The sequence below is a fragment of the Telmatherina bonti genome (genome assembly GCF_933228915.1).
Source record: "Telmatherina bonti genome assembly, chromosome: 3".
Lineage (NCBI taxonomy): Eukaryota > Metazoa > Chordata > Actinopteri > Atheriniformes > Telmatherinidae > Telmatherina > Telmatherina bonti.
Window position 1 is genome coordinate 22,716,231 of NC_136621.1, and position 25,000 is coordinate 22,741,230.

Sequence of the window (25,000 nt, forward strand, 5' to 3'; positions counted from 1 at the left end):
GCCACCGTCTGCATGGCTTCCAGGTGTTGTGGCTGCAAAACAAGCCCAGATCATCAGCTCGCAATGGCCGTGCTCGACAGTTGATATGAGGTGTTTGTGCTGCATAGTAAAATGTTTTTGACAAACATGCCATTGTATATTATGATTAAATACATCCACTTCTGTTTCATTTGTCTAAAAACATTAACCATATTAACACAGAGCAGCAGTTCTGTCCACATTATAACTTTAACATTAAAACTTTATCACATGATAATACAACTATGCCCTTTTTAAACAGCAATGAACCTTTTGATTTAAGAAAAAATTCAAACATTTGCATTCAGTGTTCAGTGTGTGTGTATTATTGTTGTTTCAAGGATGGCCTGCCACTGAGACGGACCTCACCATTGTCTCAAGCACATGAGCAACAAGTGTACAGCATAGTGTAAATAAGGAGCAAAACTATAAAATACTGTGACAGTTAAGGCTAATGTGTAGTTTGGTTCAGTTTCACATAGCTAAGGGGTTGTAGATGTGTTTTGATATTTCATATTTTGTTTTCATTTTACTGGCAAATGCTTTCCATGTGCTCTTATAACCATAGCAACAGAATGTGTGTTCAAGCTTTTTAATCTAATATTCCTTAATGTAAGTCATGTTGACTCAGTCAGAAGAGCTTTAAAAACTGTAACTGCAAATGCAGTTGAAACAACATGAGATGATGCTTTTACGGTAAGTTATACTCCAAACTATAAATGGAGGATACAGATTAGGCAGACAATCCTAAGCTACACTAGCTACCAAAGCATGAAGAGTGTTTGGTTTGCATCTAATGTGCTTTTTGTCACCTTGGTTGCTGCATATCCCCCAAATACTCTGAAACCCTGTCTTAAAATAATCATATCATTTTCTTAAACAAAGCTTGGAAGAGACTTTTGGTAAACTTGCCCTAGCCAACCAGATGTTAAAACGACAAAGCTACTTCCAAAAGCAGTGGCATGTCCCTGCTTTTTAAAAACATAGAAAAGATTAATCAGAAAAGGGCTTGTTATTTTACTAGAATTGAATTCTTCATGCAACATGCTAATGAGTTGTAAAAAAAAAAAAAAAGGGGGGGGGCAAAAACAAGAAAAAAAAAAGGGAACAGAAAAAATCTGTGAGAGTGGGTTAAAGCTGTGGACAGCAGATAGAAGAGGAAGGTCAGGGGGCAAGATTATGATTAATGCTAAATTGACTGTTTTAAAATGTTTTGTAGGATGGCAATGGCTCCAGCTCATCACATTATATTTCTTTCTTGTTGTTGTGAGATGCATATGTCAGCGAGCAGGCTGCCACTGTGAGGGAAATGTGGGAGAAGGTGGGAGAGGAAGAGCAGCAGTTTATGTGCAAATGGATTGACTGATGGAGAAATAGAGGGTAGGAGTGACAGGAAGAGGAAAGACATATTCACTGGGATTATCCTGCAGCAGAGAATCTCATCTGGGAAAGTGGCCCAGTCCTTAGTGAACACACAAATACTCAAAAACTGCCTCAGGAGGCTGTAAAAGCAGGGGAAGCTCCACCTGGCCTCAGTTTACACAGGAAAGCCCCTCTTTAGGGCCACTTGCTGCACTGTGGTCTTTCTAGAAAGACACTGCTACTCCATCTTTATGTATAATACTTCAAATTTGTGTGTATGTATTTGTATGTTAGTATGTGGTCTACTTGGTCCTTTTCTTATTTGAATCTCACTGGAATTCCACCCACTTTGCATTGTTTATTCTTTGCACGTCTCGAAATTCTTGCCCAGCAGCCAGGAGGAAAGCCATGATAGCAACACAATGCTTTGCGTTCCACAGTTGTAGTCACACATCATACAGCATAAAGGTAAATAGATAAATGCACTGTTTTGTCACAAAAACTAAAAAGCTGATAAAAGTACATATTCTGGAAAGGACAATCCTCCCCCCCGCCTGTTATTCCCAATTCAGAAGTCAAGTTTTGCTAGTCAGTCCCCAGTTGGAACAGACTCCCATTTAAAAAAAAAAAAAAAAAAAAAAAAAAGCATATTTGATATATTTTTGTCTACATATGGTTGCTCCTTGCCAAGATGTCAAAAGTTAAATACTGAACTCAATATCAAACCAATAGGTGACATAACTGTGATTTTATCCATCTTTTAAATACAGATTGCACATGGTAGTAAAGAGGACTGCTGTAACACAGTTTTCTTTCTATTTTACAGAAGTTGTTTTTACATGCAAAATTCAGATACAACTCACCAATCAAAAAGCCATGGTGTGAAGGGCTGGCTAAGCCTCTATGGGGCCCTGAGCAAAACTTCAGTTCTTAGGCCTTCAGATATAACAGTTTTTTCATTTTCTAATCTGTCATTATGTAGTCAGTTTTAAAAATGGATGCAAGAAGTTTTTGTTGTTGCTAGATTGTGAATCCACAGTGATCAAGGGTTAGATCTGTGGAAGGAGACAACAGATTTCCAAACTTACTGAAAATATTTGGAAAATATCAGCAACCCTCCTTTCTGGTCTACCAAAGAGACAAAACATAAAACTTCAATGAGTTTCACAGTTATAGGAGTGTTTTTACAGCATCTTTTCTTTTTTTCTTTTTTTTTTTTTTAATCAGACAGGTTATTTTTCACCCATCCATTGTTTTAAACCTGAAATTTTTTAATCTCAGAAGTTTCTTCTGTAGTACACCGTGCACAAAACTAGTTTTGTTGTGAACTCTCCAGGTACATCAGGAGGCACACTGGAGGGTGATAGGTTTATGTCCATCTTCTGCAGAGTAGTCTAAGATGAAACAACAACAAAAGCTATACATGTTAGATATCATTTTAGAAAAATATAATACTCTTACTCCAGTGTGTTTCTTTTTGTTGAGAACTTTTTAAATATTATATTTTTGTCTAAAAACAATTCCTCTGTCATATGATTGCATCTTATCAGAATCCGACTTACTTTTAATTTGAATAATTTGAATTTGGACTGTGTCTGGACTGCTTACAGCACTCTTTCATGTAACTTTCATGTAACTTAAGAGCATATTAATGTTAAAAAAAACATAATGTTAATTTTACTTAAAATTCTTTTCTCTGTAGCAAGAAATTTGCACTAGCAACATATCTTAGTCTATAATTTGTTTACACAAATACTTTACATCCAAAGCAAGCTTGTATACAAGCAAGCAAAGTGTCTGCAGCTAAACCTGTGTTAAAATTGTTTTCTTTTTCCTTAGGAGAAAACATTTTTGAGGACAGTGTAGAGTAAAGAAAAACCATTTTAATCAAAGTTAAGGCTCAGTATTTCACAAACACAAAAACTTCAGGTTTGATTGTGATAGACAATAACAGTTAATAGCTAGCTTGCTAGTTATATGGCACTACTAAGCTATAGGGCACCAGTTGGATGAAAACGTCTGAGATTTAGGGACTTTTCTAACTAAAAGAAAGTTACCGATAGCTTACTGTTTATTTTTTCTCCTTGTTCTCCTTTCACTCGTTTTTTGCTGGCCCTGAGTGTTAAGTTTTGTTCTTCCACCTCCTCTTTAGAGGCACACTACAGGCTTGGTTGCACACATCAGCTGTAGAGCAGGCGCTTAGTTTGCGTATGCCTCAGGCTCTGATGGTTCAAAACCTTACCGGTGTTCAGAATTTTTGAGATGATTTTAATTGTGGATAGATGTACTACCTCCATACCGATGGGTTAACATCGGTTTTCTACATAAGCTTAGAGGTTGTTGAGCAAATGAAATGCAGGATGGTTAAAAATGATGATTATGTTTCATTATTTTATGATACAGGAAGGATATCCTACACAGTCGCTTTCGCAGACATGCTTATGCTGAACACTGAGAGCTATGTGGGTGGTCATCATGAGTCATTGTGTCTGAATCATCTTTAAGGCTTCTTTTGCACCAATCTGAAGCGACGAACCAGTGGCGGCAAAAAAGAAAAAAAAACATTTTAGTCAACTGTGAAGACCATGTACAACTATCAGCTAGGAGGTTCGATCGACCGCTTCACCGAAGGACATAACTCTTCAGATGCAGATGGGGGGAGTTTGGTAAATTAAGAAAAACTGAACGCTGCTTTGAAGGAAAATGTTAGCAAACCAAAGGTTGCTCTGTGTTGTTCTGTCCAGTCACACAAAGCACATCTCTCCTGAATCATGGTTATCAGTTAGTCTCGTTTCTTTAATCCACATTTGTATGAAAAATATTGCCAGTTTTGGAGAATTAAGATGAAAAAGGAAAACAGATTTTAGATTAAGTTTGGAGTTATGGCTTTCTATTATCTCTGCTGCCTTCGTTCTCATGCTCTCATTCACTCATTCACTTAAACCTTAACCGAAGCTCCCCAATGTCCCAGCAATCTATATATTGTCTCATATATAGCCACTTTTTCTTCATATTCTCAGCTCTTCTCTGTTCACATAGAGTTTCCTTAAGTCTCTTGTCTGCAGAGTATGTCATCCTAGCCATTATAAATACCATATACACTTACCCAGGGCTGCAAAACTATATTGAAAATCGATTGATGTCACTTTGTTGGTATAAATATCAAGAAGAACACAGTATCACAGACATCTTATAGACAGAAGTGGAATGCAGCCCTAGGTATCTGAGATTAGCACTGAAATATTGAAGGGTTTATATGAATCAGATTCACTGCAATATTCAACGCTTCATATCACACATTTTTCCAAACATCATGCAACTCTACATTAACCTTGTACTCACCTATGTGAAATATGTCGGCTTTTTGAAATATTAACTACTTGTCTTTTTTTTTTTTTTTTTTTTTTTTTTTTTTGCAGCTGGGAGAGTTACCAGTCCTCAGCAACTCTATATTGGAATAAATGGATATAGCCCAAGGATGGATGGATGATTTAGTTCATTCTGATCACATTGATTCACTTATAATATATTATACTCTTTAAATTTATTCCTCCATAATTACTGTGAAGCTTTTACTGCTTTTAACACGTTTTCAGTCCCAAGGAACACCAGGGCCCTCCCATAAAGGAGCTTGCCAAGGCTTTTAAAGCTCACACACTCTGCTTCTCCTCTGCCATTTTAAATGAACCATAACAAATAAGCAACTGACTCCTTGAGGCAAAACTCATATTGTTCAGGGCAGATACCTCCATCCCAGAATCCTTTTTTAAACCATAAACTGTATAATTAATTTCCATTGCTTTGCTAGCACATTAAGTCTACTGCATAAAGAAGTAATTTTTTTTTTTTTTTTTTTTAAATTTATTTATATCCGTTGAAGTTATCATAGTAGGCTATATTATGGATCTGGTTCATGTATTCAGAGCGCTTAATACTGACTTTTCCTCAGCTGGTTTGGAAGCAACATTGCACTTCAAAATTTAATCTGCTTTAAAGACTGCCCTCTAAATTAATTTTTAATAGTGTAACGCATTGCCGATGGTTTATCCAGTTTAGCAATTAACCGACTGACAGTAGACATAAATCCATATCATGAAACATACCCCTTGAGTATACAATTTTTTACATTATTCTGTGCCACCTTTCTTTAGTATTTGAACAATACTTATATTATTTAAATTTTGGAATGCATATTACACAGACATGATATGCCAACTAGCACAAAAACACAGTTTACCACATGAACAACCTGTTTCAAGGAACATTAAGTCAGATTTTATTAAGTTTGGATAAACAAACCTTATTCTGTACTCCTGCATGCCAGAAACTCCTTCTGTTTTTTTTTTTTTTTTTACTTTGTTCGGGATTAAACCCATTTATATTAAGTATATTCAGCATAATAACACTGAACAGCTTCCTGTTCTCCCTGCCTTATAGTCAAAAAGAGAAAATTTTCTTTTTCTGTTAGAAGTTTAGCTCAAATAGCTTTTGCAGAGTTCTGCAAAGGTAGTGTAAGCAGACACCACTCCCCTTGGCTCTAAATATCAGTTGTAGGTACCTGGAAAACAACAGAGAGCTGAAATGGTGTGATTGGGTTGCAGCTTTTATCTGGTTGGAGCAATGGCAGATTGTGAGGACAGGTCATGTAAGAGATCAGGTGTGTTTGGGATTTGGAGTGCCCCTGCAGCATTGAGGTCACACACTGCAAACAGTAGGCGTCTTGCATTTAACAGCTGTAGGAGATAATGCTCTGAATGACCTTATATACACATCAGGAACCCATACACCTTAACATTAGTATCCTTTTAATCATACAACATGTTAAAAAGTAAGAGATTGCCATGGGCATGAGTTCTGTGTCTGTTTTTCTACAGGGGCTGGTGTATAAAGCACCAACAAAATAATAATTATATTACTTGAAACATCTTTATAGATATCAGATAATGTTTAGGTCATTGCAACAGCCCTGTGAAGAATGCTGAAAACAACACACCCAGAGTAAAGTATAGAGGTATAGGGAATGGGAACCGCTAAGCATTGTGGGGTAATCGCCATGTTGCAATGTAAACAGTTTTTTTCCCCATTCATTCATATTGAGTTTGTACTAAATATTGCTGCTACGAAAAAACAAACAAAACAAACCAAAAAAAAAAAAACCTAAAATAATGTGCACCCTGTTTAATTGAAACCAAGTTCAGCATGGTGGTGTCTCCACAATGTATTTTTCTTCTGAGGATTTTTATGTGGAGTTGACTTATACAATTCTAACAATCTAACATTGAATTTAATCTCTTCAGCACTACAGTTCTTCTTGGCAAGTTTGCTGGGTTGATATAGATCAAGAGCTGCTTAGATATTCAGTTTAGATTTTCTGCAGATATATTTATTGAGATCATGCCACTACGTTTAGTTATACATGATGGGGATTGTCTAATTGGCACCAAACATGAAGTGCACCTTTCAGGGAACTACACAGTTTACAAATTAAGTTCATTCAAGACATATTTAGCTGATCGCAGTCTTGGAGTCCCACTGAAGGCTCAATCATTTTAAAACAACCAGTCCAGTTACTGGATATTTACTGCACTACCGTAGTAGTTAGACTTAGAGCGAGTCATGAGATTGTATATTTGTGTATGAATTTCTGTCAGGTGCAAAGCAGTGTGTTTACTTGAACCTTGTTCTCATCAAAGTCTTCATTTCAGCCTGCAAAATATAACTAAGGGCTGATAGATTTGATGTTAGCAGTGCATCTGCTCTCACTGTCATTGGTGCCACATGTTCCGAGTGTACATGTGAAGGGAATGTGAGGCCTTTTGCATTGATATGAGGTAACGTCTTGTGTGCAGGAGTTTTAATATTGACTTCCTCACTAGAGCTGCTTGTGCATAAATACAGAGTCAGATGAAATTATAATGTAAATTAAATAGTGTAAATAGCAAATTAGCCTTTTTACTATTTCAGAGTCCAAGTGCTGCATACTGCCCCTAGTGGTGACCTCCTGTAAGTCTGTAGCATGCTGCTGTCATGGTGCAGGAAATATATACACAGACATTACCAAATGCGGAGGTACACATCTGTGTACACAGCAAACCAGTACCAACCCTAAGAGGACAACAGATCATATTGTCACATGAGTTTACAGCTCTAACCTGAACTCATCTAACATGTGTCCTCATATTTGTATTGATTTGATTGATTTGAGCACAGTGTGTTTAACTAGCACTAAGATTGCACAGTGATGCTAGTAGAATTTACAAGGCCAATGTGACCTCTTATCTCCACATGTGAGCCTTTAGAAAAATTAAGGCCCCGTGAGAATTCAAATGACGGCATGGCTCTTAGTCTGTGGTTTCTACCACATCAGACACTGTGATATAGCACTATTTTAGAGACAAGAGGTGGGCACTGAGTTGAATAGGCTTCATTGTATTCCAGTAGCACTGTCTTGGAGACAAGCCTGCAGGCCAACAGACACACACACACACACACACACACACACACACACACACACACACACATAGAAACATCCATTATGAAAGGCACTGTGCCTGAAGGAACAGTTTTTATTTTGAATATGTCCTGTTTAATACAGTTTGTGCGAATTTTATATTACTCATGTCGGAAATCATGGTGTCATATCTTTAGTATCTCAGCATTGGGATCAAAGAGTGATTAGGATTATTCTTTTACATTTTACAATGTAAAATACAATGTGTCAATGTTTTTAGTATAAGGAAATGAATGTGATTTTCTTAAGTTTTAACATTTAGTTTTTTTATAAGCATTATTACCCGTGAAAATGTCAGTAAGGTAAAGATATTTTTATGTGTAAAACATAATAAAAATCAAAACAACAATCAGAAATTATCATAAAACTTCTGAAAGCTTGTTTTAAGGAATAAATGTTTTGTATTTTAGTCTGGTTTGCAGCCCATTCTGGGGTTATGTACATTACATAATTGGTTCCAGTTCATGATTGAGGAATTTGGAAAACCAAATTTCCCTGAGATACTATTTTTTTTCAGAATTCTCAAACTAGTGCTGTTTATCATGGTCTTGTAGAATGGAGGCGAAAGCGATTAGAAAGCAACTTTAGTGGTGATTGCTCATTAATTCTTATGTGCTGCTGTTTACCTGAATAAACAAGCAAAACAAAAAGTGATCTTTATCTGTGCACAAACACAGGCAGATTAGTCCAGTGATGCAATGACAAGAAACTAAGCAACTTTCTCTGCCAATGTTAACAGTGTAAGGAAAGTTTCTGAGAGATTGGATGGATACAATTTATTTTGTTAGTACTGTCGGCTTGTAGCAAGAATGCTTTTGGTTCAGTTCTTTCCATTGGCCTTTCAATGTAAAGTTTGACGTATTCTATTCATGCACGTGTTGGTTCTCTCTGGACATGTCCCCCCACAGTCCAAAACAAATGTTAAACCTGTGATGAACTGGCAGCCTTTCCAGGATCTAAACTTCCTCTTGCCTAGTTTGCATTGAGACAGGCTCCAGGTTCCATGTGATGCTTCATTGGAATAAGTTGGCAGAGACAATGGAAGGGTGGATTCTTTATCTGTCTTGTTTGACCACCTGCGGAACTAGATTCCTATTCTCTTGGCTGTACAATTAAATACCAATTAGCATATAAAAAAAATGAAAATACAATAAAAGAGAGATCCTAATGATGCCTGTTTCAGCTAATTAAACAAAAAAAAACCCTTTTTAACAGCATCAGGCTAACGATGCCGCCTCTCATTCTCAAAATAAGGTGCCTTTGTTTTTTTTGTTTTTTTTTTCCCAGTCTGTTTGCTTGTTTACCAGATGCTTGTTAGATCACACTGCAGCTGTACTATTGTAGTAATAAATGCAGGATTTCTGGCAAATATGACTCGCTAGAATTAATTAGTTTTGTTCACTGTAATAATTTCTCTGTTTACTTTAATTCTACTTTAAATAACAGAAAAGGAAGATGAACTGCAGGGAAAATGCTCATTGTGGGCTGGTGTACATCTGCTTAGTGCTATAGGTGAAATGATCGGAGAAAGGACCCAAAAGCAGCACAAGAGATCTGGGCAGATTAACAGTTTTTATTTCAGCCACTTGGTGAGTTTCGGTGCTGGATTTGAACTCTGGTTCCCAATGAGTAGAGCAGAGCAGGGCAGAGTAACTTTCCTCTGGGCCGACAGAGTGGACACCTAGCACAACAAGGTGAGTGAAGATCCACAACTCACGGTTGGGGGTCCTCCAGGACAGAAACCCAGTAACCACTGGGGAGCAGGCTCCAAGGGTAAGGCAGGAAGCGGAAGTCGGGGACAGATCAGGTCAGTAACGGGCAGGCAATTGCGGTCGGAGTGCTGGAAGGTCAGGCATGAGAGCAATGACAATCTGGCAGTGAGTGAATGGTGGAGGCTGCATATATGCGCAGGCTGAACTGATGGGGATTGTGAACAGGTGGCAGAGGCAGGTGAGAGCAGTGAACTGATTAGGGGTGTGGCAAGCAGCAATGCTGGAGGAAGGAAGGCTGATTGTGACAGAACCCCCCCCCCCCCCCCCCCCCAAGGGATGGCCCCTGACATCCCAAACCGCAGCAAAACCGGGTGGGAGGAGGGGGAAACGGGGGAGGGACCGACCAGTAGGACATCATGTCCCCGAGGAACCAGCCTCACCATCCCGGACAGAAGGGGTAACAAGAGACCCGCGACGAACAGGGGCAGCAGCCGGTTGATCAGGATGCTATCGATGAAAATCGGCTACAAGATCAGGAGCCATGACGTGGCGAGCAGGAACCCAGGACCTTTCCTCAGGACCGTAACCCTCCCAGTCAACCAGATATTGAAGACCCCTCCCCCGCCGACGAGAGCGCAGTAGACGACGCACAACATACACTGGCCCGCCATCAACCATAACAGGAGGGGGGGGGGGCGGAGGAGTCGGAGGGACCAAAGGACTATGGTGAACTGGTTTAATCCTGGAGACATGGAAGGTGGGGTGAACTCTCATGGAACGGGGAAGCTTCAGGCGGACAGCCACTGCATTGATCACCTTCTGAATGGGGAAAGGCCCGACGAACTTCGCCGCCAACTTCCTCGACTCCACCCGGAGAGGTAAGTCCTGAGTGGAAAGCCACACTCGCTGACCTACTTGGTAGGATGGTGCAGGTCTCCGACGATGGTTGGCAGTGGCGGCATAGCGATCCACAGACTGAAGGAGAGCCGAACGAGCCCGGAGCCATGTCCGGTGACAGCGGCGGATGAAAGCTTGGACTGACGGACAGGACACCTCCATTTCCTGAACCTGGAACAAAGGGGGTTGGAAGCCATAAGCACACTGAAACGGAGAGAGACCAGTGGCAGAGCTAACGAGGGAATTGTGAGCATATTCCACCCACAATAACTGTGAAGACCAGGAAGCAGGATCTTGAGAGGCCATACAACGCAAGGCGGTTTCCAGATCCTGGTTCTTACGTTCTGACTGGCCATTGGTCTGAGGGTGGAATCCTGAGGACAGACTGGCGGTGGCACCCAAGAGACTACAGAACTCCTTCCAAAACACAGGAAAACTGGGGCCCTCTGTCAGAAACAACGTCAACTGGAAGGCCATGAAGGCGGAAAACGTGATGCAGAACCAGCTGTGCAGTCTCTTTGGCAGATGGGAGTTTAGGCAGAGGCACAAAATGGGCCATCTTACTGAAACGGTCCACGACTGTCAGGACTACGGTGTGGCCGTTGGAAGGAGGCAGACCCGTGACAAAGTCCAACGATATGTGCGACCATGGGCGGTGAGGTACCGGAAGAGGCTTAAGCAGTCCAGCTGGGGATTGGCGAGAGGTCTTGTGTTGGTTGCAGGTGGGACAGGCCTTGACAAATTCCTGGACGTCCTGCTGCAAAGTAGGCCACCAAAACCGTTGGAGGAGGGCTTGTCGTGTGCGAAAGACCCCTGGGTGACAGGAGAGTTTGGATGAGTGGGCCCATAGCAGCACATCAGATCTTAAGGCTGGGGGAACAAACAGACAGGACAGGAGCTGGGACCAGGTTGACCATCGGTGGCAGCCTTAACTCTCTCCTCAATGTCCCAGGTTAGAGATGCCACCAGGTAAGATACAGGGAGAATAGCAGTTGGGCCAGCAACTGACTCATCTGTCTTTTGGAACTGGCGAGACAGGGCATCTGGCTTAATGTTCCGGGACCCTGGACGATAGAGGGAGAAGTTAAAACGGGTGAAGAACAGGGACCAGCGAGCCTGCCGAGAGTTCAGTCTTTTAGCTGAGCGAATGTATTCTAAATTCTTGTGATCAGTCCAGACAAGGAAAGGCTCCTTAGAACCCTCCAACCAATGACGCCACTCCTCTAGCGCCATCTTAACGGCTAACAGTTCTCTGTTGCCGATGTCGTAATTCCTCTCGGTAGAGGACAAGCGTCGAGAAAAGAAGGCACAAGGATGGAGCTTGTGATCAGTAACAGAGCGTTGGGACAAGACGGCCCCCACGCCGACATCGGAGGCATCAACTTCGACCACAGACTGCTGCCCTGGGTCAGGCATCTGGAGGATGGGCGAAGAGGTAAACTGCTCCTTGAGAGACTGGAAAGCAGAGGCAGCTGACTGTGACCACTGAAAATGCACTTTAGAGGAGGTTAGAGGGGTAAGGGGAGCAGCAACAGAGCTGTAGTTGCGGATAAAGCGCCGGTAAAAGTTGGCAAATCCCAGGAAACGCTGGAGCTGTTTACGATTTTCTGGAACAGGCCAGGCCGAGACAGCAGAGACCTTTTCTGGATCCATCTTGACCTTCCCCTTTGTGATTATATGTCCCAGAAAAGACACTGAAGAGACATGGAACTCACATTTCTCAGCCTTGACAAACAGGGCATTCTCCAGAAGGCGCTGAAGGACTGACTGAACGTGATGGACGTGTTGCTCCTTGGATCGAGAGAAGATGAGAATGTCGTCTAGGTAAACAAAAACATACTGATTAAGCATGTCCCTGAGAACGTCATTCACAAGTGCTTGGAAGACAGGAGCATTTGTGAGCCCAAATGGCATTACAAGATACTCATAATGTCCTGTTGGGGTATTGAAGGCCGTCTTCCACTCGTCCCCCTCCCGGATTCGGACAAGGTGGTAGGCATTACGCAGGTCGAGTTTTGAAAAAATGGTGGCCCCCTGGAGAAGCTCAAACGCAGTGGACATGGAGAGGCAACGGATATCTGTTTTTTATTGTTATATCATTCAATCCACGATGATCAATACATGGTCTTAGAGTCTTGTCTTTCTTTTCAACAAAGAAAAACCCTGCACCAGCAGGAGAAGAGGGACGAATAATACCAGCAGCCAGGGAGTCGTTGATATAAGTCTCCATGGCCCTTCGTTCAGGTTCTGACAGGGAGTACAGGCGTCCCTTGGGTGGAGTTGTTCCATGAAGGAGATATGGCACAGTCATAGGGGCGATGAGGAGGCAGAGACATGGCCCTTGCGGAAGTCATGATATTCAGGAGGCACTCTGGCGAGGTCAACCAGAGAACAGGAATTGGAGGAGTGAAGCGGGGATGAGGCTTGCTGGAGGCATCTTTGGAGACAAGGACTCCACTCCAAGATGGCCCCAGTAGTCCAGTCGATGTGTGGGTTGTGGAGGCGAAGCCATGGATACCCAAGGATGAGTGGCAGGCAGAGCTCAGGATGTGAAACTGGATGGTTTCCTGATGATTTCCAGATATCAGCAGACGAACAGGAGAGGTCTGATGTGTGACAGTACCCAATGCATGGCCATCTAGTGCTCTGGCAGGAACCGGACGGGACAGGGGAACCCGCTCAAGTCCCAGCTGATGGACCATACCCTCGTTAATGATACAGGCTTCAGCCCCTGAGTCAATAAAAATAGGCAAAGTCTTGGGCCCCTCGGGCAGAAGGAGACGACCCTGGAACAGGAGTCTCTGGCTGTGAGGAGTTGACAAAGCTGTTGAGCTCACCAGTGCCTCCTCCCTTACTGGTGAGCTTTGGCTTTTACTGGACACCCAATGGCGTAGTGTCCAGCAGCCCCACAATATAGACAAAGATTGGACTTACGGCGACGGTCCTTCTCTTCCGGAGGGAGGGAGGTGAGTCCCAACTGCATAGGCTCCAGATCTCCCGTCTGCTGCAGTAATGGGGCGGTAATGCCTGAAGTCCGTTGCAGGGGTGAGGAAGAGGAGATCTCCGGGTTCTCCCTTGGCTCCTCTCCTGTTGACGAGTCTGGATACGATTGTCTATACGTATTGCCAGTTCAATTGCCCCATCCAGGAAGTTTGGGGTGTCATGAGACACCAGCTCGTCTTTGATGTTGTCAGACAGACCATGAAGGAAGGCATCACAAAGGGCTGAACAGTTCCAACTACTTTGACTGGCCCTAATGCGGAAGTCAATTGAGTAGTCTGCCACTGTCCTTGTGCCTTGTCTTAGTCCCAGCAGGCCCCTTGCAGAATCAGAACCACTTCTCTCGAATCCAAAGACTTTGCGAAGCTCGGCAGCAAACAGGTCATAAGAGGAACAAACAGCTGATCTCCTTTCCCACTCTGCCGTTCCCCATAAGCGAGCTCTGCCAGACAGGTGGTTGATGACAAACGCAACCTTCGCCGACTCTGATGCGAAGGTTCGGGGCTGCAGGGCAAACAGAAGAGAGCAGTTGGTGAGAAAGGGACCACAAGTCTCTCGATCCCCTGAGTAACGCTCCGGCGTTCCCACCCAGGGCTCAGGAGTGTCACTGGGCAAAGAGACCGAGGCAGGAGCTGACACATCAGAAGAAGGAACCTGCAGGGGAGAAGAAGCGAGCTGTGAGAATTGAGCCGTCAGTTGTTGCATCTGTGCTGTCAATGCCGACAGAGAGCGGCCTTGGATCTCAGCTGCTTGTCTGGCCTCCGCAGCCGATGCAGTCAGTATGGCTTCATGTTGCTGCAGAACCCCCTCTATTGTTTCCAGGCGGCTGAGTGGAGTGGGATTGTGCGCTGGGTCCATCTTCTGGCCAGATTGTACTGAAATGATCAGAGAAAGGACCCAAAAGCAGCACAAGAGATCTGGGCAGATTAACAGTTTTTATTTCAGCCACTTGGTGAGGTTCGGTGCTGGATTTGAACTCTGGTTCCCAATGAGTAGAGCAGAGCAGGGCAGAGTAACTTTCCTCTGGGCCGACAGAGTGGACATCTAGCACAACAAGGTGAGTGAAGATCCACAACTCACGGTTGGGGGTCCTCCAGGACAGAAACCCAGTAACCACTGGGGAGCAGGCTCCAAGGGCAAGGCAGGAAGCGGAAGTCGGGGACAGATCAGGTCAGTAACGGGCAGGCAATTGCAGTCGGAGTGCTGGAAGGTCAGGCATGAGAGCAATGACAATCTGGCAGTGAGTGAATGGTGGAGGCTGCATATATGCGCAGGCTGAACTGATGGGGATTGTGAACAGGTGGCAGAGGCAGGTGAGAGCAGTGAACTGATTAGGGGTGTGGCAAGCAGCAATGCTGGAGGAAGCAAGGCTGATTGTGACAATAGGTGCACACTTGCTTTTTCTCACACTGTAATAGTCCTGCATCTGCATTACACGAGTTAATTATCTCTGATACTGTGAAGGAATTAAAAAACTCTGCAGACAAGCATTCATACCGACTGGTTTGTGTAAGCACAAATATTGTGCTCAATATCCTGCTTCTCTGAGTCAAAGAACTCTTACATGCAACCTGTAATTTCAGTTTTTTCAGTTGCACTAAAATATGTTGTAACTTCCTCTTTGATGAAATGCTCACTATCTAGTTCCTCAAACGGTTTTCATTTTCCTTAGTTTCACATAAGAATGAAAATATGTTTACTATTTAGTTTGGTTAGCTGATAAAGACTCTGTTTTAGTTTCACTTTGTTTTTTAAACATACATCCAGACTAGGGCTGGGCGATTAGTCAGATTATTATCTCAATTACAATCTGGGTTTTCAACGATCATGAAAATAAAAGGGTGCGATTATTTTTGTCTTTGCAGTTTCCTCTCCTGCTGTCTTCAGTTGCTAATCGAGCATCTCTGGCATTGCAGCGCTGTGCCGTAAACTCCTCCCACAGCCGCTATGGTTTCATTCAGCCACTGTTCTCGCTAAATCTGGCGACTTTTTTTTTGTTAAAAGCAACTAGCGACAAATCTAGCAACTTTTACTGGAATGTTTTGGAGACTGACTTGAAGGCACGTATTGTTCTGCAGTTACTGTAAGGAACGAGCGGCGAAAGTCTCTCTCCTTCCTAAAGCACTCCCAGGCGGCCAGTCTGTCGGCTCCGACTGCAGGTCAATGTAGAATAACTGCAGTAGGTTGTGGAAGTTCACCACAACAACAATGCACAACAATGCTTCTTCCTTGTGTCTTGGATAACATCACGAATGTTACCAATGTTGTTTATCTCCTCTCAACCATCGAGAACACCAGGATGCGCAGCGATGTTTAAAAATATGGGATAATTGTGTTAAATGATCGAGATCTCAATTTCAGTCAAAATAATCACGATTATAATTTTTGTCATAATCGAGCAGCCCTAAACCAGACTATCTTTCGAAAATATTTGCAAGTACAAGAGTTCAGAAAATGCCATGCACACAATTACTAAGAATGACTGCATGCCAAACAGACATCACAAATGAGCACATTAAAAATGTAGTGGACATAAACAGTCCACTAGGGCCACTGTCCAACAAGTTTTAGATGGTTTCCTGCTCAAGCACGCTGGAATGAAATGAAATAAATCACATGGCTTGTTGTGAAATGTTGCACGATGATTTATTAATTTGAAACAGGTGTGTTGCAACCAGCTTTAAAGGCCCCCTACTGAACTATGGCAGATTTTCCCACTTAGCTTCCCTTTAATGAAAGCTAAAGCTGGATTCAACTTGCGCAGCATCTCGGTTATGTCATCACCGCTGTATGCACCTTGTAGCTCTGCAGAGGCTTGGTTCTCCCCACCTCCAGATCTGAAGCGCAGCTGCACTGGGAGTGTGGTTACGTGGACATACTCCACGTGGAAGATTATGTGGTTTTGGCTTACTGGAGCTTTTTGGTGAATTTGGAAGATAACCACAGAAAAGAAACCTCATCACAACGCTGTAACTCTACGCTTGAGCGTATGAGCGCATTTCACTGACGTCAGCTACACCAGCCCCACTGAATGCAGACGTTGCGTGAGTAGAAATCCAGCTTAATTCGACATTTGGCCTCCTGTCTCTTCTCTGAGCTCCCTCCAGCTAGTAAAAGGCGGTCCAATGTTGCGTTTGTCCAGTCGTTTAATCTTCTATGTTGTTGTTTTTTTTTCATTCCTTATGATATCCTGAATCAGCCATGGTGCTCGTTCAAAACGGCCAGTGTGTTTATATGCAGTTGCTAGCATGAGGAGTTGAGGATGTCCTTATTTATGTACAAAAGGGAGAATAAATAAGCCTTTAGGATGCATCTGCACTGGTGCTATTTGGTCCACTTTGTCTGGTCAGCTCATAGTGTACAGATTCTGATGAATGAACATTAGTTTTGAACACCAAGGTAAAAAGAAAACACCTAAGAATTAATAAACTAGTTGTCGCTCCATTGTTGTGGGGAACGAGCCGGTTTTGAACCTGGCTGATTAATGAGCCAAATTTTCTTCTCATTCTGTCTTTGTTAGCAGTTGTTTCAGAAAAAAATCTCCCTGTTAGCAAGCAGCTATTGTGACTGCTTGACATGGTTAAGGCAGGTTGATTCACCTGAGTAAAGTGCAGTATCACACCCAACCAAACCAAACAATAGTGGAAAAATTCCCCGCCCAATGGACCACAGTCCTCCAGTATAAACGTGCCCTCATATGCCTTGCCCAAATGCAGCCAGGCTTTATCAGACTGAAGGTCGTTTCTTAGTCTAAATGTATGTGATCATCTGTTCTCTTGAGAAGATTTCACACTGCGTCACCTGACAAGGAAATTCAGTTGTGTAAAATTTGATCTCTTTCCCTTGTTGCTGCACTTTGTGCTTTAGCTCAAGGAAGTGTTGGTAAACCATTTATCACCAAGATTTCAGCGTGCTTTGTCATCACAAGGTAATGTGTCTAAAGAGTCGTCCTCTTACATCTTGTGGCTGTGTGCGTGTCCCCTTTTAGACACACACATCCCCCCCTACTTTTCGACCTATTTTTGTCTTTTTCACAGTTTGACCCCTTTAATTGTCATGCTGTCTCTTTAACGTGTCTCTTGCAATTACTGCAAATGTTAAATGAATATTTTTCATATCATTGTTCAATCTTGATAGAGAGACTACAGAAAGAAAGTTTTATTAACCCCTAAACGAATACCTTGGGCTATTTGAATGTACTAAACAGCCTATTGTAAAGGGTCATTCAACACTAAACTACCAGGCATTTTTCCATTTCAAGTCATCAGTGTTGATGCAGGTGTTGGGGCAGATTCTTTGAATATTTTTTAAATTCAGTTTAATAAAAAATTTATTTCCTTCCTTTCTTATGCTGCTTTTTGGCAGCTTTATTTAATTCCAAACCCTGCTGTACATCCAGGATTTCAAGGAGACAGTACACCCTCCCTGGGAATAAGGACCATCCTGAACAGAATAAGATGAGCACTTTTTAAAGAAAAGGAGAGGAGGGGGAGAAGGAAGTAATCCCTTTAGTTGGAGAGGGCATCTTTAGAAAGAAAACAATGTATTTAAAGCTGTACTACACTTTAGGTGTTTAAGCCATCCTGCACTAGAACTGATTTTTGTTGGTATGGTTTATCAAAGAAATTGATAGTATTTTACATATTGAACATTTATTAAATATATTAACATTTTAATGTTGGAACATTTTGGATCATCTGGTGTTTGCTGGTATTCAGCAATACTGGTCTCAAAAGTTCAGTTTTAATAAACAGCATGTTGAGAAAAACATCTTTTATATGTGTTATTCATTTTGGAAAGCAAGACAGTGGGAAATGGTGTGTTTGCTTGTGCATGTGTGCACATTTGAATGTCCATAATTCACTCTTTAAGACTTGGTGACAAGGCTTGAAGTTGGAGAAAAGACTCCCGCCTGTTCTGTTCCCGTCACTGTTTCGGGAGCATAATGCAGCATTTTATCAGAGAAGAGAGAGGCTGTCTGTGCATCTAAATGATCGTATTTATCTGTTTTAGCACACAGCCGCGGGTTTGTGTTCAAATTGTGCCATCATTTAACTAGACGAACTGCTTCACCATTGTTAGCCTAATTCTGGAATTTGTTGTGGTGTTTCAGGTCAAGCCTTCCTTTGTCTCTAATGGAAACCTTAATCTGCATCAAATCAAGGAATGCAGGACAGGCTCAACAACATATAGATGAATTGGAAACACTGCAATGAACAATGGGAGTGAAATGACTGTCTCAGTTTTGACAAATTACGAGCAGAAAATTCCACGTCATTACACTAATGGAGACTCCGTTGTCTGCTAACAATCCTCCTTTGTTCATGTTAATTATTGTAATCAAACTAGTCCACCTTCTTTCTTGGCTGTCTTCATGTCTTTGTCCGACTGAGATCCATTTAAAGTCAGAGATTTTAAATTTAAACTTACTTTTTCTAAGAGCTATTCTTCCTGTTTTTCATAAAGTTAGGTGATTGGAACAGAACTGATCCAGGAAATAGAGCTTATGCTTCTGCTGATGGAATAAAAAAATAGTAAAATGTAAGCAATCTCAAGAGCAGGAAATTAAATGAACAGGAAAGCTCAGGGCTGCTGGAGTTTGCAGTAGGTCTGTTATCAGTGTGTTCAAAGCTCTTATGGGCTTTTTCTGGTGGATCCCTTTGTAGAATATTGGGAGTTTCTTTCTTTCAAAGAAATCTAACTACATTTTTACACGCACAGTAATTCCTTTCCATTTAAAAGGGATTACAGCTGGGCCACTGTTAGCACAGTTGTTTAGTTCTGAACCTTTCATTTTGAATATATTTGTGTGCCTTAATACTCGGTCTTGAATGCCTGTTATTAGAGAAACCTATTACATGAAAACAACATTCTGAAATAAACTTATTTTCAGGTTTTCAATTTTCAAACATGGACTTTTGAGGTTTTAAAACATTTTTCTTAGTTTCAGATTATGGCAGGTTTCTCATCCCATAATTTATCCAGTGTAAAAGCTGCAGCTTGAACTTCTGCTTGACTGTACTGTACATAAAACAACACTTAAAAGTGGTTTACAAGTAGAGAGGTGCAGCTAAATTATGAAATCAGACCTTAGTGTATAATGAAAATTATTGTAATTTTTATGTATTCATGAATGTATCTTCATATGGAACAAAACATGACTTTGGTGCCTGACTTGTCATCTTTTCCCACCTGTAACTAAGGTAAGGTGTCATCTGAGCCACTCCAGGACTCATTAGTTGTCTTATTTATGTATAATGAGCTATCATAAATCCATCACTCATTGCCTGCTTGTGTGGCCTGATGGAACACGTGCTCATTTGCCGATTTTTTTATGCAAGACCCCCAAATTAATATCTACTCAGAAAAGAACCACAGAAAAGCATCTTCCTTTTTTAAAACATTCAAATGCAAGTAGTAGTGGTGATTATAAGTGATGTAAGTAAAAATATCAGTAGTGTCACTGTTAAGGACAAGGACATGAGGCAGAAGAAAACAAGCCCTACACAGACCACCAAGCATGACACAGAACTGGCATCAGATGCATTAAACCAAAGTTATATAGACACAGGAGAGCTAACAAGGAGCAGGTGACACAAATGAATCTAATTAAACCAGATGTACTAAAGAACTACATATAAAACAAGACAGAATAAAATGACCAGATTAACAAAAACCTCCAAGCCCACAGACCATGACAAGTTGTCTTGATAAAAACTTTAAAAGTAGTCGGAGATCACTTTTAGTGTTAGTACTTTATTTTAAGTGAATGAAAGGCATCTTCTCATGGTGCTGCTGCAGACATGTTGGCATCACCTTCTAATTGCAAAGTTGCACTTCATTCAGTCAAGCATGTGGTTGATTTGTAAGAGAGATACTGATTTGTCACAGTGGTTATCTTTGGTGCATAAAACCATGTAAGACAGTACAGTAGCAGGAGCTTTAAATTATTGCCCCCTACTACCCCCCCACTACCCCCTTTTCCCTCCAAGTCACAGGTGTCGAACTCCAGTCCTCGAGGGCCGGGATCCTGCAGGTTTTGTTGTCTCCGTGCTCCAACACACCTATGATGAAACTTCATAAATAGATTGACAAGAAGCTGCTTGATCCATTTGATTAGAATCAGCTGTGTTGGTAGAGGGAAACAACAAAAACCTGCCGGATAGCGGCCCTCGAGGACTGGAGGTTGACACCCCTGCTCTAAGTGGGACAAAGATACAAAGGAGGTGAGACAATACTGTTTTTATGGTTTTAATGGGAGTGATGGAGGAGAGAAAGAGTGACAATAAATCCTCAGTTAAAGAAGGATTAAAAAAAGGTGACAACAGGTGTCTTGTGTGTGTGTGTGTGTGTGTGTGTGTGTGTGTGTGTGTGTGTGTGTGTGTGTGTGTGTGTGTGTGTGGTGGGGGGGGGGGGGGGGGTCTGTGAAGATATGCATGAGTGCTAACAGGGTAAGGAGCATAGCAAACAGCCTGGGGTTATTTACCAAGCTCTCAGGGGACTGGACATGCTGTCATGCCCCCTCTTCTCTCTAACACATGTCCTGCAGACAGGGTGCTTGACGTTTTTCTTTTTTTTATTCCGTTTGTTTTTATCTTCCAAATTTCTCGTTCCTCCACATTCCTGACATTTCTTGTTTGTTCTGCAAATGTTGGTGGGGCTTTCAGTGGAGGAAATAAAGGTTTGGCTGTGATAAGAGCACTTGAGATGCCAGTAGGTCTGCTGAGCTTTCCAAACCGTCGGACACCACTGACAAGGAGGCATGAGCTGCATGTAGAGATTCAGCAGCTGAGTGTTTCTTGTTGTCTTAGTTTGCCCTCTGAAGAATCCCAACATTCATATTGTATACTGTTTCGATGAAAGGCTCATTTAAAAATCTAACTTTTCATACAGTTGTGCTCATATTTATTCATACTCTTTCATTAAAGAAGGAAAAAACAGCTGCCTGTAAAATAAGCTGAAATTGACTAAATTAAAAATAAATAAAAATTTTATGAAAATCATTACATTTTCTAATTTTGGGTCAATAGAAATATATATTTCACACACACATATATATATATATGTATGTATGTATGTATGTATGTATGTATGTATGTATGTATGTATGTATGTATGTGTGTATGTGTGTGTGTGTGTGTGTGTGTGTGTGTGTGTGTGTGTGTGTGTGTGTGTGTGTGTGTGTGTGTGTGTGTGTGTGTGTGTGTGTGTGTGTGTGTGTGTGTATGTATGTATGTATGTATGTATGTATGTATGTATGTATGTATATATGTATGTATGTATATGTATGTATATATATATATATATATGTATGTATATATATATATATATATGTATGTATGTATGTATGTATGTATGTATGTATGTATGTATGTATGTATATATATATATATATATATATATATATATTTAAATATATATATATGTATGGGCTGCACAGTGGCACAGTGGTTAGCACTGTGGCAAGTAGGTCGCTGGTTCGATCCTTGGCTGGTTTGGTCAGTGGCCTTTCTGTGTGGAGTTTGCATGTTCTCCCCGTGTATGCGTGGGTTCTCTCCAGGTACTCCAGCTTCCTCCCACCATCCAAAGACATGCATGATAGGTTAATTGGTCACTCTAAATTGCCCCTAGGAGTGAGTGTGAGCGTGAGTGGTTGTTCATCTCTCTGTGTGGCCCTGCGATGGACTGGCGAGCTGTCCAGGGTGTACCCTGCCTGTCGCCCAAAGCCAGCTGGGATAGGCTCCAGCTTCCCCGCGACCCTGAATTGGAATAAGCGGTTCAGAAAATGAATGAATGAATATATATATATATATATATATATATATATATATATATATATATATATATATATATATATATATATATATATATATATATATATATATATATATCTAAGTTAACAAATAAGATAATTTATTACATATTACATCACTCATAAACTAATATTTTGTTGAACAATCCTTTAAAATCTGCTACAGTCAGGTGTTTTCTGTTCCTCTCAATCAGACTTTTGCAACTGTTGACAGGTATTTTGTCCCACTGTTCAAAAAAAAGTGCTGTAATTTGTCCAGAACCAATTTATTTGTTTTTTTTCTGTTTTCTTCAACTCAATTAAATGGAAAAAAGTGTCTTTTATTACTAAATTATATTTTTGCAAATTTTTAGTTATTGTTCCTTTTTTTAAGTCTCCAGTTATTTGAGTGACTGTTATAAATTCAACCTTTTTTTTTTTTTTAATGAAAGGGTACAAATACATATGAGCACAACTGAATATTCAAGTTCTTTATAGTCATGTGGTAATTCTGGCAGTGCAGTGTTGTGTTACAGAGTGTAAACTTAGTAGTGTTAAATAAATGTGTAAGTTCATTGTTTATGTGTGTGTATATGTATATGTTAGGGAATATTTACAGTAGCTACAAAATGAACAGGTTACTTGTCATTTGTTTATACAAAAGTTGGAGCAAACTTTGCAAGTTTGTTTAGCTCTTTAGAGAACTGTGACATCTTCCAAGTCATTTGTTTGGTTTTGATTCACCTCAGGGCTGTCATTGGCACAGCTTAAATTAGCACCAGCTGAGATCAACCCTTTACAAACAACCCACTAGGCATAAGATGCACATAGTTGTCTCATTATTCTGCAGCTAACATGAGTTGGGCACCAAGAATTGTGTGACAGATGCTTTAAAACTCTAACAAGAGTAAAATCATTTGGAATGTGAGAAAGCATGAACCCTCAGCATGGAAAATGCCAGAGCATCAGTAATAGAGAAAGCTTCCCTGATACTTTAATTGAGACACTTTTCAGACTGCAGTCTAAGAGCAGGCAGCTGGAAATCTCAAAAGCTGTATTACTCACTATGTCTGCTACTCTTCCTCAGAGCTGTTATCGCTATAATGCCATTCTCTCAGGCTGGAGGGGTTCTGATCTCTAAGAGTGACTTCAGCAGAGAGTAGACACAACTGATGGTGACTTCTCTGTCAGTCAAGAGAATAATTGTGTCTCTGGTCTAAATGTGGGAAGTCTGGTCTGCCTGCTGCATGCTGTTTGATCTTTTTGACTTTCTCAGTCTTTGTGTTTACGTGCACAGGTGCTTCCGGTTTTCTCTGCCTCATTTATTCCTTTTTTTTACTTACTGTTTTAAACTCAGGTCAAAGACTTTCTGTGGTCTCCTTTAGAAATTAGCACATTTCAACATAGTCTTGGGCAATCTCTGAAGGGAAAAAGCACACTTTTGTGCATCTAAAGGAGATCATAATGACTGCACTGTTTGGTCAACTGGCTGATAAAGACAAATATGAAAATGGGACACAGATATCCCAGTAAAGTTTTAATTATATGATCCCTGTACTATAAGATCCAGTCATCACCAAAGTCTATGTTACCAAATAGAGGACTAGCTATGAGATGACATTAAGCATTTCCCCTCTAAAGAACTGTTGACCTTATTGCAAACAGCACAAAAGAGTAAAACTCAACAAAAAATGGTCTATTGTATAATTCTGGGAGCTGTAAAACCTGGGAATAGAAGTAATGTTGACCTCCCATCACAGATACAGCGTTTAAAAATGTGCAAAGAAGCAGCATTATTAGAGTAAGGGAGTGTGTATACCTTGCACACACTATAGTTGCATGTGCACTAAACCCTGCATTACAGTATGTTTGTTGCAAAAAAACACCCCAGCTCATTTTAAGAAAAGAACATTACATAGATTCTCAACTGATGGACGGGTAAATGTATTGTCTTTTAACACTGTAGGATCCAATTTTTCTCTCTTTCTGTTGCTGTTTGTACTCCTCCATTTGTATTTGTGATCATTTGCACAAGTCTGTTGTAACTTTCCCAACTTCTCATAGGCAGCGGTGTTACAAACCTATGTGCAGTTTTCATGGGTCTCTTATGCAATGTGCAACGTGAAGCTGCCCAGACAGTGTCACAACGTCTGATTTCTCTGTTGTGTCTTTCTTCCATTTTACATCAAAATTAGTTCTGCTTTTGATTAATAATTCCTTAAACTGTTTTGTTCTGCTAAAAAATGTAAAAATCATTTGAAATGTATGTATTCATCATTTATTCTTTCTACATGATTGACCCGGCACCACTGTAAATTGGTGGGGATTGCATGGAGAGGGTGTCAGACTTCTGATTTCTGGGAGTTCACATAGAAGAGGACCTGGGTTGGAATGTGAATACCTTGGATCTACTGAAAAAGACACAGCAGAGACTGCACTTCCTGAGAATCCTCAGGAAGAACCACATCTGTCAGAGACTGCTGGTGTTCTTTTACAGGTGCTCAGTGGAGAGCATACTGACATACTGCATGTGTGTGTAGTATAACAGCTGCACAGTGGCTCAGAGGAAAGCGGTTCAGAAACTCATCAACACCGCTCAGAAGATCACTGGTTGCCCTCTCCTCAGACTCTAAATTTCATTGCACTTGTTGCAATGACAATAAAGTTTATTCTATCTATATTCTATTCTATTCTATGATGCTCGGATTC

The 25,000-nt window shown here is 41.1% G+C and overlaps 2 protein-coding genes across 2 annotated transcripts in view; one reads left to right on the forward strand and one right to left on the reverse strand.

The window, feature by feature from the left end:
- The window catches only part of mgat3b (beta-1,4-mannosyl-glycoprotein 4-beta-N-acetylglucosaminyltransferase b), a 68,901-nt gene that overhangs the window by 9,568 nt on the left and 34,333 nt on the right, over positions 1 to 25,000 (forward strand). The gene's annotated exons all lie outside the window — the stretch shown is intronic.
- LOC306773332 (uncharacterized protein) overlaps positions 12,741 to 25,000 on the reverse strand; it is a gene marked incomplete at its 3' end in the record, with an annotated part of 26,987 nt that continues 14,727 nt past the window's right edge. Inside the window, exons 6-7 of the mRNA XM_079263122.1 lie at positions 13,435 to 14,375; positions 12,741 to 13,286 (exon numbers count right to left, since the gene is read on the reverse strand). Of these exons, the coding sequence (XP_079119248.1) occupies positions 12,741 to 13,286; positions 13,435 to 14,375 (1,487 nt within the window). The remainder of the gene's footprint in view (positions 13,287 to 13,434; positions 14,376 to 25,000) is intronic.